This window comes from Labeo rohita, chromosome 10 (genome assembly GCF_022985175.1).
Source record: "Labeo rohita strain BAU-BD-2019 chromosome 10, IGBB_LRoh.1.0, whole genome shotgun sequence".
Lineage (NCBI taxonomy): Eukaryota > Metazoa > Chordata > Actinopteri > Cypriniformes > Cyprinidae > Labeo > Labeo rohita.
The window spans coordinates 10,112,215-10,128,202 of record NC_066878.1 but is presented as its reverse complement, the minus strand read 5'-3'; the positions used below and the strand labels follow the sequence as shown (position 1 = coordinate 10,128,202).

At 36.4% G+C, this 15,988-nt stretch overlaps 2 protein-coding genes and 1 pseudogene across 2 annotated transcripts in view; all 3 read right to left on the bottom strand.

Moving 5' to 3' along the window:
• The window catches only part of postna (periostin, osteoblast specific factor a), a 28,232-nt gene extending 24,114 nt beyond the window's left edge, over nucleotides 1-4,118 (bottom strand). The window contains exons 1-2 of the mRNA XM_051121725.1: nucleotides 3,912-4,118; nucleotides 3,022-3,120 (exon numbers count right to left, since the gene is read on the bottom strand). Of these exons, the coding sequence (XP_050977682.1) occupies nucleotides 3,022-3,120; nucleotides 3,912-4,030 (218 nt within the window). The 5' untranslated portion in view covers nucleotides 4,031-4,118. The remainder of the gene's footprint in view (nucleotides 1-3,021; nucleotides 3,121-3,911) is intronic.
• Nucleotides 4,119-8,189: 4,071 nt separating this feature from the next.
• On the bottom strand, nucleotides 8,190-12,104 carry LOC127172310 (E3 ubiquitin-protein ligase RNF135-like; annotated as a pseudogene).
• A 1,305-nt stretch (nucleotides 12,105-13,409) lies between these two features.
• Nucleotides 13,410-15,528, bottom strand: LOC127172322 (E3 ubiquitin-protein ligase TRIM47). Its single transcript, XM_051121578.1, has 3 exons — nucleotides 14,909-15,528; nucleotides 13,941-14,136; nucleotides 13,410-13,517 (listed from the first exon to the last, which is right to left on the bottom strand). The coding sequence occupies exons 1-2, from the start codon at nucleotides 15,497-15,499 to the stop codon at nucleotides 13,987-13,989; spliced, it is 741 nt and encodes a 246-aa protein (XP_050977535.1). The 5' UTR covers nucleotides 15,500-15,528; the 3' UTR covers nucleotides 13,410-13,517; nucleotides 13,941-13,986.
• Between the last annotated feature and the right edge of the window lie 460 nt (nucleotides 15,529-15,988).

The following is a 15,988-nucleotide window of genomic DNA, read 5'->3' as shown; positions in this document are numbered from 1 at the left end:
AATCCAGGAGAAAAACAACGCTGCAGTTGAGAAAGGGTGACAGTTGTCATAAATCTCACAGAAGATTGATTAAAGTTCCCAGGAGACTCACTGTAGTTTTGTATAATTCTCTTTTTATAAGTACCTCATGAGAAAGATAAACTGAAGGAAACAGGTATGAAATAATTTAAAGCTTAAAAAAAGGAGCTGAGCTTTTTTGTTTTCTCTCTTCCAAAATCAATTTATGAAGAAGAACATGCTGCTGCACGATTAAACGCACACACACACAACCAAATGTACTGAGACCACACCCATACAAACCATGCTCACCAAGCCTGCATTGATTTGATCCAAAATACTGTAAAAGCAGTAATATTGTGATTTTTTTTTTTACTTTTTAAAATAACTGCTTTCTATATATATATATATATATATATTTTTTTTTTTTTTTAATGTAAAATAAATTAATATAAATTAATTTATTCCTGTAATCAAAGCTAAATTTTCAGCATCATTAATCCAGTCTTCAGTGTCACATGATCCTTCAGAAATCATTCTAATATGCTAAATTTGCTGTTAAATAAACATTTTATTATTATTATTATTATTATTATCAATATTTAAAACAGCTGAGTAAGTTTTTTTCAGGATTTTTTGATGAATAGAAGGATCCAAAGATCAGCATTTATCTGAAATAAAAAGCTTTTGTAACATTATACACTATACCATTCAAAAGCTTATAGTCAGTATAAGAAATTCCAGAAGAAATTCCAGAAATTAATACTTTTATTTAGCAAGGATTCTTTAAATTGTTCAAAAGTAATGATAAAGACATTTATAATGTTACAAAATATTTCTATTTCAGATAAATGTTGTTTGAACGTTCCATTCATCAAAAAAAAACTAAAAAAAAATTCTACTCAGCTGTTTTCAACATAATAATAATAAATGTTTTTTGAGTGGCAAATCAGAATATTAGAATGATTTATGAAGGATTGTGTGACTGGAGCAATTCAATTAAGCTTTGAAAGCACTGGAATAAATGACATTTTAAAATATACTCAAATAGAAAACTTATTTTACGTAGTAAATATATTTTAAAATTTTACTGTTTTTGCTGTACTTCAAATAAATAATTCAAATAAATGCAGGCTTGGTGAGACTTAAAAAAAAACAAACAATAAAAATCTTCCTGTTCAAAAACTTTTGACTGGTAGTGTATTATCATCTAAGATATATGAATGCATTGCTTTAGATAAAATATAAAACATATATTTTGTATATATACATTTACAAGTTTGGGGTATGAAAATTAATGAAAATAAATTACTTTTATTAAACTAGGAAGCATTAAACTCATCAAGAGTGACAGTAAAGATGTTTATAATATTACAAATTGTTCTGTTTCAAGTTTTGTTCTTTTGAACTTTCAATTCATCGCAAAAATCTATCACTGTTCCCACAAAAAAAACTAATCAGCACAAACTGCATTCAACTTAAATAATAATACTGAGCACCAATAACTGATCACAATCAAAGCAGCATTACAATAGCACTGAAGAATTCACAGAACATTCACTGAAAATTCAGCTTTTCCATCACAGGAATAAATTACGTTTCAAAATGTATTAAAATAGAAATCAGTTCTTTTAAAATTGTAATCATATTTCACAATATTATTCACATGTTTTATATTTTTATTATTATTATGCACACTGTTTATACTGTATTTTTTATCAAATAAATCCAGCCTTGGTGAACATAAGTAAAAAAAAAAGTAATTATTTTAAATTTTTGACCGGTATCTGTGTGTGTGTACTTGTTTATGCTACATTGTGGGGACCAAATGTAAAAAATGATTAAAAATAGTAAATGATGTTTATCTGAAAATGTAACAATGCAAACAGGTTTTCTGTAAGGGGTAGGTTTAGGGTTAGGGTTGGGTTAGGGGATTGACAATATCATTTGGTCAGTATAAAAACTATAGAAGTCTATGGAAAGTCCCCACAATTCACAAAAACAAATGTGTGTGTGTGTGGTATTCCCTACATTATGGGGACCAAACACAGGATAGTAATACCAGTAAATGTTGACCTTGTTAGGACATTTTTGGTCCCATTAGGAGAACAGCCTATAAATCATATAGAATGAATATTTTAAAAAAATCTATAAATGCTGAAAGTTTTGTGTGAAGGGTAGGGTAAAGGTAAAGGGAAAGGAAAATACAATTTGTACAGTATAAAAACTACTATGTCTATGGAATGTCCCCATAAAATATGGAAATACAACATATGGAGATACCTAAGATCAAAAAAACAGAATGACAGAACAAAAACCGTACAGCCAAACACAGACGTTTCCTGGGGCCAAAGGTTTTCTCTTTTCTTTCACACAGCACATCTCTGCCAGTGGAAAGGCTGAGTTGAGCCTGAAAAGTTTTGCCTGCCAATTACTAGTCTCCAGTCCCTTAAGACCTCCATCATGCTCTCACAGAGCCCAGAAACACGCTTACATCATCCTCTCAGTGAACATGCAGTAAATTAGTGTAGCTTTCGTGAAGAAAACAGAGAGAGAAGCCACTGGAGCAACAATAAACATGTCAAGCGTGCATGAGCTGCGGTTTATCTGCTATAAACAAGTACAGTAAGGTGCACTCGGCTGACAACTGATGTTTCATCCTGCTGCGAGCTGAGATAAGAGCTCCAAAGAGTGTCATATGTTTCTGTATCAAAAATTCTATTGCTCTAGGGAGTATTTATGCTCTGGACCAGCTCGTTTTGGCCAAAATCCAACTTGTTTTCAACCATTACTAATGCAAAACAAAGAACAAAACTGATCAGTATGAAGAGTACAAAACAGCTTCAAATGCTTCTGCTTCATTCACTTTCACTGGACAAACCCTACAGCACCGAACCAAATGTAATCCATCACCAGCATGTCCAACATTTTCATTTAGAACCACAGGTGCTGTCTCACGGTGACCCCTGACCTCCATGGGCAGAAATCCAGCTAAAGCAGAGTGAAAAGTGATGGATAACTTACGCCTTTTTGCCACAGATGGATTTGTTGTACCAATTCCTGCATGTGCTGAAGTACTTTTTCTTGGTCCCCATGACCTGCTGTAAAGCGCACACATTGGGCCTGGAAAAAGAGCGGAGGGAGCATATGCATTACAAAAAACCCTCTGGAGGTGGTTGATAACTGCATACATGACAGACTTACAGGCCACAGGGTGTTCCATTAGGCAGGTGATTATATAGAAGTCCTGACAAATTGCTTTAAATTGCTGACTGAACAAAGCGAAAATTACTTTTTAGACTATTTATGTTTTAGAAATACACGTATGGTTAATAAATAAAATAGATTAAAATATTTTGCATTCCTAAATCACATGTTTATGCGTTTGTGTTATTTAATAATATTTAAAAAAAAAATTAATGTAATTTTTCAGCATTAGTTTCAATTACATACACAAAAAAAAAAATAATAAAATACTGTTATTTATAAAGATTAATTATTTAAATGAGCATAAATTCATACTGTATGTAAGATAAATTAAAGATCTAAAAAACGCTGAAGTGAAAATACTAGTTTTGTATTTTCTTTTTTTAATTTAATCCAATTTCATCCAGTTTTGTAATTTAATACTTTTTCCCATTCAAAAATATTACATATCAGCATTATCTGAGTGGGGAAAAAAATTGCACAAGTTCAAATGCTACATTTCACAATTTTTTATACTTCATTAATGACCAAGAAATGAAAATCATTTTATGTATTTATGAATTTTATGCATATGTTAAACATTTAATTAGCATTTAAACACCAGATTTGTAATATGTAATTTTATATTTGTCATTAACAATATTAACATAACTGACAACCTTGTTCCCAGCCAGCAAAGGTGAATCCTTAAAACAATCAACCCTTACCCTTCATTTTTAGCCCTGATGCGACTGTGTGTGACTATCTTGTCATACGCTGAAGACTCCACCTGGTCCAGGGTGGACAGCACCAAGATGGTAAAGGTGGCCGTAAATAGGAGTATCATACCGGAGTATCCCCTGCAGATCAAACCTGCTGAAAAAACAGAAAGAATGGGAGCGAGCAACAGGGAACCGGCCTTTATAGCAGCCCTCCCCTTCTCTTTCTGTCTCAAACACACACAATGACACACTAACAGAGATTAATACAGAGAGAGAATCAACCTGCTTCCTATGGATCCGCCCCCTCCGTGAGAGCCCTGCACGCCTAAGAAGGACCTTCTGCATTTACAGAGATAGAAAGAAGAGAATCGGAGGCCCTCACAACGGTATGATCATCTGGAAGTGTTTAGATGCATTACATATAAAACATCTACATTATATGGCAAATGATTTATGCACATATTCTGCAAACGCTACATATTTTTATCACTACAGCTCAGTATGAATCTTTTTAAGTGACAGAACAAAGCTTTTTTTATTAAATTACACCATCACTTTCTCAGGTGCTCAGTTGGTTTGTCCTCAAAAACAGGTTGTTCATTATCTGTAGAATGCTACTGGGGAATCAGATGAAAGGGTGATGACTAACCATACTGTAACTGTTCAATCTCCTGCCAGTTTTTTTATCACCGGGCTGCTGTCCATATCTGGATTCTGACAGCTTTAAGCTGGAACTCGTGATTCAGGCCTCAGGCAGTCCTTTGGACAAGTCAAAGCCAGATGGGAACGTTTTAAAAGCTCCCAAGAATCTCATCTGCATTTATCTCATGCTGTCTGGCATTGAAAAGTGAGTGAGGGAAAAAGTGAACAGATGATGGGAATAATTTTGGGAAAGGGATTTGAACTCGTGTCAGAAAACACAGGTTTAAAACTTATGATCATTAATTTATGTCTGTTTTAACCCTGTGTGTGCATCTACCTCTAGTGGTGGAGTCCTAGCAGTACACAAAATGACAACAATGAATTCCCCATTGCTGCAAATCAGCGTCCTGTAGTGGGTGAACGGTTTTCTTTTTTTTTCTGTAATGATAAACATCATAAAGATAGTCTCTTGAAGCTAGGGTAGTCTTTTTTTTTCTAAAAACACTTTTTATACACCTTTTTCCTGAAGTCTCGTCCGTTAATGGAAGATGCTTTACATTTCCCTTCTCTGGTGTTTCTAGTCAAATCAACGCACACCTTAACCCTATGCACATTTTATATTAAGTACTGTTTACAAAAAGTTCAGTTTAGTTAATACAGTAGAAGTTGGAAGTTAAATGTGGATACTGTTATTTTGTTATCCTAGTTGAAAGTCTCTTTACATTCTGATAGCAATTAATAATTAAAGGTCTAAATATATAAATATTCATCTTCTGTGGAAAGCTCAGGACCGAATACAATGATGTGATGTCCTGTCTGCCTGGCAACTTAAGTATTTGCATACCTCCGCACAGCCAATAGAGAGAGTTTGGGGCGTGGCTACTGTAGCAGGTTGAGCCAGATGGCGTTTAGCTGATGTGGAAAAAGAAATGATTGATTCTGTCACAGAAATGCAAGCCAATATTCTAAAACTTGCCAAGATACACAGAGACAAACAAGGGAAAACACTAGCAGAGTTTTTACAATATTGAGGAAGTTGATGGAGTAGATTGCAGAGGTTCTTCTCGACAGGTACATTACTCCAAGCCAAATGTATTACTAATATGTTGGACCTTTTATCAAAAGTAGCTTAGCTTTTGAGACATGTCTTCACTTATAGACTTGTAAGGTATGTGTTTGTGAAGTTGAGGGAGACGTGAGGTACAGCAAAGGTTGTTTGAAAACATGCTTTATTTTTGTAGCTTTGCTACGCGACACTAGTAGCGCAGAAACTGCCTCTTCTAGCTTTAATTTGGCGAAGTAATTATTGTTTCAGAACTGTAATGTGAATTAAAAGAACCTCTGTCATGAGCTAAATCTATGCAGTATTACAGGAGCAAGAACTTTAATGTTGTAACCAGTGTTGGGCACTTACCTTTAAAAAAGTAATTAGTTATAGTTACTAGTTACTTCTCACAAATAGTAACTGAGTTTGTAACTGAGTTACATCATTATAAAAGTAACTAATTACCAGGCAAAGTAACTATTGCGTTACTTAAAAAAAAATCTAATTTAATATAACTATAAAATAAATATAAAACATTGTACACTAATCTACACTATTTTAATGTTGTTGTGGGCAGTGTTGGGAATGTTACTTTGAAAAGTAATTAGTTATAGTTACTAGTTACTTCTCCCAAATAGTTAGTAACAGAGTTACATCATTATAAAAGTAACTAATTACCAGGGAAAGTAACTATTGTGTTGCTTTTTAAAAAAAAAAAAAAAAAAAAAAAAATTAAATATATTAAATAACTTGGATGACCCCAATATTAAATATGTTAAATGAATGAAATTTAAATGAAATTAATTACATTTTTAGTTTACTCGCCAGACCAATATTAAATATCTGATATAATATTATAATTATAATTAGCATTCAACTTTAGCCATTAGAACTTTAGTAATTAGAATAACCATGTATGAATGCATGTTTGTCATGTTGACTGAACTTAGGACTGGTGGTGATATTGTTTGTAATTTAGTGTTTCTATGAACGTCTTGTTACTACCACGAATTCTACTATTAATAACAATATTAAACACACTAAGGTTTAATGAGCTGCTGGGTTCATGAATATTAATCACGTTGTCTGCGTTCGCTCTAACTGATTTGCTGTAATCAAAACAGGGACGATAATAGGTGAGCGCCAGCCAGTGAGATTGCTGTTTGCACATTAGCTCCGCCTACTACCGGAGAAACCAGCAGTTCTTAAAAGCTGAAGTATTCCAAAGGAGCTCCGTTGTTTTGAGAGGAAAATACAACAAAGAATATCGTTTACACGTAGCGCGTCAATTCTGCATGGTATAAGACTCTGTCGCTCTGTATCTTTCTTTGGGTGTGTGAGAAAAAGTGACGGCTAGTCGTGTGCCTTCACACTGGAGTTTACAGCTCGTCAAATACAGGTACGCTGCGCATCCATTCAGATGAACTGACCATCAGGTCGATCAAACCCATGTAAGACCTTTGTTCAAATTAAGATATTTTTGATGAAATCCGAGAGATTTCTGACCTCTTTAGACAGCAAGGGTCCTACCATGATCAAGGCACAGAAATGTAGTAGGACATTGTTAACATGATCCATGTGGCATCAGTGGTTCAACCGTAATTTTGTGAAGCTATGTGAATACTTTTTGTGTGCATATAAAATAAAAACACTGACTTTATTCAACCATTCTTTTCCTATGCGTCACCATAGACACCATTAATGAGAGCACCACGGCGCATGTGTGAGCGTTCCTCTGCTCGTAAATAAGGCCCAGCACATGGTTGTTCTACGGTTTCTTTGCGCACAAAAAGTATTCTCGTAGCTAGTTGAACCAGTAATGTCACATGGACTATTTTAATGATGTCCTTACTGCGTTTCTGTGCCTTGGCCGTGGTAATACCCTTGCTATCTATATGCAGGGTCAGAAAGCTCTTGTCTTTCATCAAAAATATCTTAATTTGTGTTCAGAAGATGAATGAAGGTCTTGCGAGTTTGGAGCGACATGAGGGTAAGTAATTAATGACAGAACTGTCATTTTTGGGTGAACTATCCCTTTAAATACTGCACAAAAATGCATCTCTATGTGTTGTTACTGAAAGATTCAGGATTTCTGACAGAATCGGTTCAGTGTATGATTCAGTAACTCATATGTGCCATAGACTGTAAAAAAGATGGACAACATGTCTCCACTTTCTTTCCACTATAGAAAATTGAAGCCAACAAAGTATAGTGTCATCTTGCTCCAATTATGTAATTTGGAGCCTGAGCTTGCGCAGTCGTGATTCATTTGGACCCCTGGACAGTAGTAATCATGAGGTGGAGCCACGGTATCAGAGTCTCACCAAAATTGTAAGCTCACAATCATGACACCACACCCCATCAAATAACTAATTAAAAGCAGACTTTTTAGAAAAACAAACACTTCAACATACGCCAGTATGATAAGAACAAACTAAAATGATGGAAACCATCTTTGGGAAAAAATTAATTTGAAGCGTAACTTGATTTTTTAGTTTGGGTTATGTCCCATTCGTCTACATGGAGAGAGTGGGGTTTTAGACCTTTTCTGCAATCAGTCACCAGATAGCAATTGAATTGTTTTGGCTTTACTTTTCAGGATGTGTGTTGGCACATTTGATATGGACTTAATTGACACCACTTTGGATATAATCTGGAGAAAATGAATCACTTTAAAAATGAAAGAATGAAAAATAACTGTAAAAAATATTTCTGTGAGTATTCTTTGGTTATTTGCACATGCTAGTAATATGTGCCTCTGGACCACAAAACCAGTCATAAGTATCATGGGTATATTTGTAGCAATAGCCAACAATATGTTGTATGGGTCAAAATTATAAATTTTTCTTTGATGCCAAAAATCATTAGGATATTAAGATAGGATATAGGAACATACAATATAGACAACAATGTGCATCACACAAAAAGTGCTCATCATACAAAGTGCATGTAAGTTTCTACTCGCAATTGATTTCAGTTTGTTAGCATCCTGCTAATACGGCACTACTGTAACAACTATAGAAATACATAAAAAGCTAGTTTTAAATATTTAACTTAATAAAATCTTAATATACTTCAAAATATAATTTATTCCTGTGATGCAAAGCTGAATTTTCATCAGCCATTACTCCAGTCTTCAGTGTCACATGATCCTTCAAAAATCATTCTAATATTACATTTTTTTTTTTTTGGAAACTACTTTGGAATCTATATTTCTCTCTTTCTGCTCTTTTTTAAAAAACTATAGTATTGATTTATTGACAGAAAATAAATACCATAACATCCTACTGAATCTCACATCTATATTAAAATCATGCACAGTTCACTGCTGGATCACACAGTTTCACTGATGATCCACAGTAAACCTTAAACCCAGGATAGATGGGCTGAGTGAATTTGGTGTGGACTATGTAGATGAGTTTCATTTTGTCAGAGATGCTGAAAAAGAACACAAATCCAGCACTGTAATCCACATACACTGCTAATCTAGATTGTATTTTAGAAGTGTTTACATAAAGTTTTGTTTTTTTGTTACGGTCCCAGAATGTGTATTTGGAAGGGGAGCACTCCAAATTCATAGACTGATCATTACATCCAAATTTACTCTCATCGCCATTTCCCTTCCTGCAGATGCTCTTATAGGCCAGTGATACACCCACACCAGCTCTTCCACTCCACTCAAACTCCCAGTAGGCTCGTCCACACACACTCTCTTTACACAGGACCTGAGGCCAACAGTCAAATCTGTCTGGATGCTCAGGATATAGCTGGACTTTGCCAGTGTTTGTAGCCACTCGGTTTCCCCCAGACAGTAGGAGTGTTTCATTCATTGTGTTTGAATCCATTGAGAGCATGTGTGAATCTAAGGGAGATACAAATATAATTTTTTTAGTAACATCCCCTCTCTCTTATGACATATTTTCTCTTCTCTGAGGGCGGGACAACCTGTCACTCACATCAAATCACAGCAATAGCAAACTTCAACGATCCAATCAATTCCACATGATTGACAAAATCAAGTCCTGCGCTACATTTTTTCTTGTTCAAGCATCCATTTTACTCGTACATACGTCAAAAAGAAAGAAAAACGTTTTCCTAATTTCTATTTCATGCCTTTTTTCTATTAACAATTTGAGGGTATGTGTGTTGGGTAACTTACATTGTAAGATCTGACTCCTGTTCGTAGGTCCATCGGTAGGAAATGTGTAGCGCATTACTACGAAAAAAAAACATATTTAATGTAATCTGTAAGTGAGGACACAACTTTGTATTTAACATTCACAAACAGTAGTATTTATTTACGTGCATCATTCCTGAATGAATGCAACCTACCATAACCAGATACAAGCAGTATCTCTGAATTAAGGAAATCATCCACTTTTTTCTTTAGCCTTTTAGAGAAAGTTTTTTCACATAATCAGAATGAGAAACAACATCAAAACTTAAAGGTGCAGGAGGGACCGAATAAGATGAAGAACTCTGAAAAAAAGTTAAAAAATAATGAACATGCATAGAAAAATCTTCCACATCACTTTCAACACATATTAAACCTGCACAAAAATTAGTTTGACTTGTCACAGTTTTGGTAGATTTGACATTTGTTTAGGATTGAACCAAAAAATGGTTTTTTTCATTTTATTTTTTAATACATTTTATTCATTCATTATGTTTCTTATTGCAGTGTGCATAAAATAAGTTTCATACAAATTGGTATGATGTATATGGTCCATTTTACAGAATTGGTTTAAACTGTTGTCCCACAACCAAAAAAACATTTAAAAAGCATTGAAGTATTCAAATCTCAGATGTTTATTAAGATATTAAGATTAATAGTAATATTATTAATATTATTAATTATTAATATTATTTAAGATAAATCTTGAATATATTAGTAAACTTAATATATATAAAATCATCATTTATTATCCGGGAGCTTTCTGACCCTGCATAGACAGAAATGCCATTGACACGTTCAAGGCCCAGAAAGATAGTAAGGACATTTTTAAAATAGTCTATGTGACATCAGTTGTTCAACCATAATATTATGAAGCAACAAGAATACTTTTTGTGTGCAAAGAAAACAAAAATAACAACTTTACTCAACAGTTTATTCTTCTCCATTCACAAAAAAGTGGCACGACACATGCGTGTGGTGCTGCTGATGCAGGAGCCAGCATTCTAATGTAAAACCTGGATGCGCTGCGCCTTGTTTACAAGTAGAAGAGCACACTTTCATCTGAAGAAAAGGCTGACTCCAAATTTTTGTAATTATTTGAAAGATAAACAAATGGTGTTAAAAGTTTGCAGCACCACATGCATGCAGGATGAAGTAATTGAAAGTTTATGACTTAATAAAATTAGTTAAATATAAATTTTTGGTAGTTACACTTGATACAGGGCTACAAAGCTCTCAGATTTCATCAAAATACCCAAATTTGTATTCTGAAGATGAACGAAGGTCTTACAAGTTTGGAATGACATGAGGATGAGTAATTAATGACAGAATATTAATAATTAACTGTATCCTTCAGATTTGTGTCAATTTAAAAATGCATACTATTACACAAGGCAGAACATTTGTAATGTACTGTTTGCAAGCCATAATTATACTTTATGTATTAATAGACAGCTGTGAGCGCTTATTGGGTTCTTCAGTGGATGATTAACTTAGTTGAAATGGGTTGGCAAGCAACCAAAAACCAAAATCGAAAGCAACTATGCTTGCATGCATGCGATGGCCAAGCATTTGCTTGGTTGCATTATTAAATGTTTGTAATTCATACCTGATTCATTCTCTGTGCTCCTGATGTCACATCATGGTTTTTGTGGGTATCCATTGCGCACCGCATACAAATACTCATCTGGTCAGTACGACAGAAAATCTCCAAAAGCTCATTGTGTATTGGACAGATCATCTCCTGGAGCTGTTCAGTAGCGTCGATCAAACAATGGCTCTCACCTTTGAAGGCATTCTCATGTTGTTTAAAGTGAATTTGACAAAAAGAGCCCAAACACACCAGACAGGATTTTATGGCTTTATATTTTCTGCCAGTACAGACATCACACTCCACATCTCCAGGTCCAGCTTCAGTGTGAGAAACTTGAGCAGGCTGGGGAACAGGTTGGGGAACAGGTTGGGGAGCAGTCCGGGGAGCAGGCTGGCGTTCTGACCTCTTTAGCTTCTCCACCATTTCAGCAACCACGACATTTTTCCCTAAAACAGGTCTTGGAGTGAAGGTCTTCCTGCACTGAGGACAATTGTATTGTATCCCACAAGCATTTGCATCCCAGTGGCGTCTAATACAGCTCATACAGTAACTGTGTCCACAGGGGATGGTCACTGGATCGTTCAGTAGCTCCAAACAGATCGAACAGCTCAACTCTGCCCGGCTCACATAAAGTCTAGCTTCTGCCATTTGAATACTTGTAGATGAAGAAAGACAACTTGACAACACTTGTCACACTAGTTTCCTGGTTCTGTGTTTAAGAGAAGGCTGCAGAACAGGTGTGTCTGGAAGATATGTTTGTGTTTAACATTAACAAAGTCCCATAAAAAGTCCACGAGGGTCACTAAGCAGATTTCCGCTACGGTAGCTTTACATTTTACAACATTTCTGAGAAATGCAATGATAATAAAGATACATCCCTGAGTTTCGACGAGAAGTGACTGAACAAAGGTCTGAAGAGTAATCTAGATGGCATTCTGGAAGATACTGATTACAGTCATGTTCAATAGTTTATAGATTAAAATACGTGTTTCATTCTGTATCTCATTTTAATCTTAACAACAACATAGTATTATCATGGGATATCCCTTAACAGGTGAAATGATACTATGGCAAAGATATCATTTTTCTCAGGAGACATTTAAACTAATGTTTTGTTCTGAATATGAGATTGAGCTGAGGAATGAATGCTGTATCAGATGCAGGTAATCATACTTGCTCAGTCCATGTCTCTCTCATAATACTCTATTCTACATAGTACAGTTCATTCTCAAAGAAGCGACTCAGCATTCCTTAGTTACATCTTTAAATTAGTAACAGAGGCTTGGGCTCATCTTTTGAACTGTCAACTTGACATTTACATCTGTGGAAAAAGGAATCTGCGGCACACTATTTGGTTGTTTTTTATTTATTTACACACTCAAACTGTTGTTCTATTGAACTGTTGTAAAACTGCAATAACACACTCAAAGCCGTGTGACATAATCCCTATTTATTTATTAATGGCTGAAATGTTGCACATATATGTAACAGGCCCGTAGTGGAAGTAGGCCTGGACCGTGGCATGGTGTGCCTGGAATATGGAGCACCACTGGGCTTGGGCCATGCAGGAGTGATGGGCCTGGCATATGGACCACCACCGAGCTCGAGCCATGGAGGAGTGATGGGCCTGGACCATGGAGCACCACTGGGCTCGGGCCATGCAGGAGTGATGGGCCTGGAATATGGAGCACTGCTAGACTCAAGCCATGGAGGACTGATGGGTCTGGACCATGGAGGAGTGATGGACCTGGACCATGGAGCACCACCAGGTTCGGGCCATGGAGGAGTGATGGTCCTGGAATATGGAGGAGTGATGGACCTGGAATATGGAGCACCACCAGGCCCAAGCCATGGAGGACTGATAGGTCTGGACCTTGGAGGAGTGATGGACCTGGACCATGGAGCACCACCAGGTTCGGGCCATGGAGGAGTGATGGTCCTGGAATATGAAGGAGTGATGGACCTGGAATATGGAGCACCACCAGGCTCAAGCCATGGAGGACTGATGGGCCTGGACCATGGAGCAGTGGTGGGCCTGGACGGTGGAGCAGTGCTGGGCAAAGACCGTGGAGTAGTGGGTCTGTCACTGCTCCATGGTCCGGGCTCAGATTCTGAAGTTGTGGTGTGTCGAGAACGTGGAGCAGAGGTGGGCCTAGACTGTGGAACAGTGGACCACAGAGAACGTAAAATTAAAAGACATGAAAACATAAACAAAACCTATAACAGATGTGGCAAATTAACGATTTTTCGTCCAGTTTTGAAAAGCTTTGGTATCAATGTTTCGACCCCAGGCAAAACCTGTTTTGTGACAATGTGCTGATTCTTGTTTACTTACAGTGAAGTGCTTCATTTGATCGAGCACCTAAAATTTATAGATGTGTGGATATTATATTTTTTAATTCATTGTTGTGAAACCCCCCTTTGCAGCCTTTGTGTGGCAATGCATGACTTGGCATGTTGAAATGTATCGGCAAGCGATTTAAAAACTGAAAGCAAGTACCGGTACTGTATGTCTGTATGTGCATGTGCTGGCCAAGCATTCATGTATATATTATTACATACATCTGAACTAATTTATACCTGATTAATTATCTTTGCTCCTGGTGTCACGTCATGGTTTTTGTGGTTATACGTTGTACACCACACAAATATTCTTCTGGTCAGTATGACAGAAAATCTCCAGACGCTCATTGTGCATTGGACAGATCATCTCCTGGAGTTGCTCGGATTCTGAAGCAGTGGCGTGTCTAGAACTTAGAGCAGAGGTGGGCCTAGACTGTGGAACAGTGGATAAGACCAGAGAGAACTTCAAATTAAAAGACATGAAAACCTAGCACAGATGTGACAAATGAACAATTTTTTCTCCAGTTTTGAAAAGCCTTGGTGGTGTGTTCTTCAAAAGCTGGGAAAGAAGTTCATTTATGTATTGAATCATTGAGGACAATGATTTATTACATTTTGTGTAGAAATTCCATTAGATGTATTTGGTTTGGTGAAACAAAGGTGAATTGGCTTTGCCAATGTGCTGCATTCCAGGTTGTGTTCCAGGTTGCATTCCAGGTTGGCTTAACATATTTCAATTAGTTTTTCCATATTTCTGTTTGTTCTTTAGTAATTCATTTAAATCTGATGTATTTCAGAGCATTCCACTGTATTTCAGTGCGTAACAGGAATTGGCACACTGTCACTGGTACTTCAAAAGATCAAATTTATCAAAATAAACACAATGCTTTGACTCTAATTTTTTTTTTGTCAGGCAAAACCTGTTTTGTGGCAGTGTGCCAATTCTTGTTTACTTATAGTGAAGTGCTTTATTTGACCAAGCAGCTGCCTTGTTTTTGAATATGCGCATATTATATTATATATTAATTCACTTTTGCAAACCCCCCACTTTGAAGTCTTTTTAAAGAGTGTGGAGATGCATGACTTGGCATGTTAAAATGTTTCAGCAAGCGATTCCAAACCAAAAGCAAGTATGTCTGTAAGTGCATGTGCTGGCCAAGCATTCATGTACACATTATTAAATATGCTTCTGGCCTAATCCATACCTGATTCATTCTCTCTGTTCCTGGTGTCACGTCATGGTTTTTGTGGGTACCCATCGCACACCGCATACAAATGCTCATCTGGTCAGTACGACAGAAAATCTCCAAAAGCTCATTGTGTATTGGACAGATCATCTTCTGGAGCTGCTCAGTAGCGTCAATCAAACAGTGTCCCTCACCTTCAAAGGCATTCTCATGTTGTTGAAAGTGAATTTGACAGAAAGATTTGATGGCTTTATATTTTCTGCCAGTACAGACATCACACTCCACATCTCCAGGTCCAGCTTCAGTGTGAGAAACAGTGTGAGCAGTCTGGGGAATAGTCCTGGGAGGAGTCTGAAGTTCTGTCCTCCTTAGTTTCTCCACCAATTCAGCAACCACCACATTTTTACCTAAATCAGATCTTGGAGTGAAGGTCTTTCGGCACTGAGGACAGTTGTATGGTCTCGTACGAGCATTTGCATCCCAGTGGCGTCCAATACAGCTCATACAGTAACTGTGTCCACAGGGGATGGTCACTGGATCGTTCAGTAGATCTAGGCAGATCGAACAGCTGAACTGTTCCCAGCTCACAGAAATATTTGCTTCTGCCATTTCAGTACATATCACACTAGTTTCCAATATTTGTGTTTAAGAGAAGTGCCAAATAGGTGTGTCTGTAAGATGTAACTTCCTGTATTTTGCTACATAAACAAAGTCCAAAGTAATAGTCCACTAGGATCAATAAACAGTTATGTACTAACTTTTGTGAGAAATGCGCATACAATAATACTAAGTGCAAAGGGAAAAAGGACTGAATGGCTGAAAGAGGGTCTCTACAGGAAATTTAGATTATGTTTTAGAAGCACCAATTGCGATTTACAATGTGCAACACCCACACAAACAAACAGAATAGACTTTTGACTTTGATACATTGTAGCACGCAGCTCTATTATATTTTATAATTGAGATTCTTTGGATCATTGCCAAATTTGAGTCCAGTGAAAATAGTTCCAAAGGACATCAAAGCAGAATCAGATGTTGCATGTCCCTGAGCAACACACGGTAGCGACATTTGGTTCTTAAAGGAGAAGTTCACTTCCA

Coding starts and splice junctions, on each gene's coding strand:
- LOC127172322 (XM_051121578.1), bottom strand. CDS start 15,499: ATGGCAGAAGCAAATATTTCTGTGAGCTGGGAACAGTTCAGCTGTTCG. Junction 14,137..14,908: donor GAACAGAGAGAATGAATCAG/GTATGGATTAGG, acceptor ACTGTTCCACAG/TCTAGGCCCACCTCTGCTCT.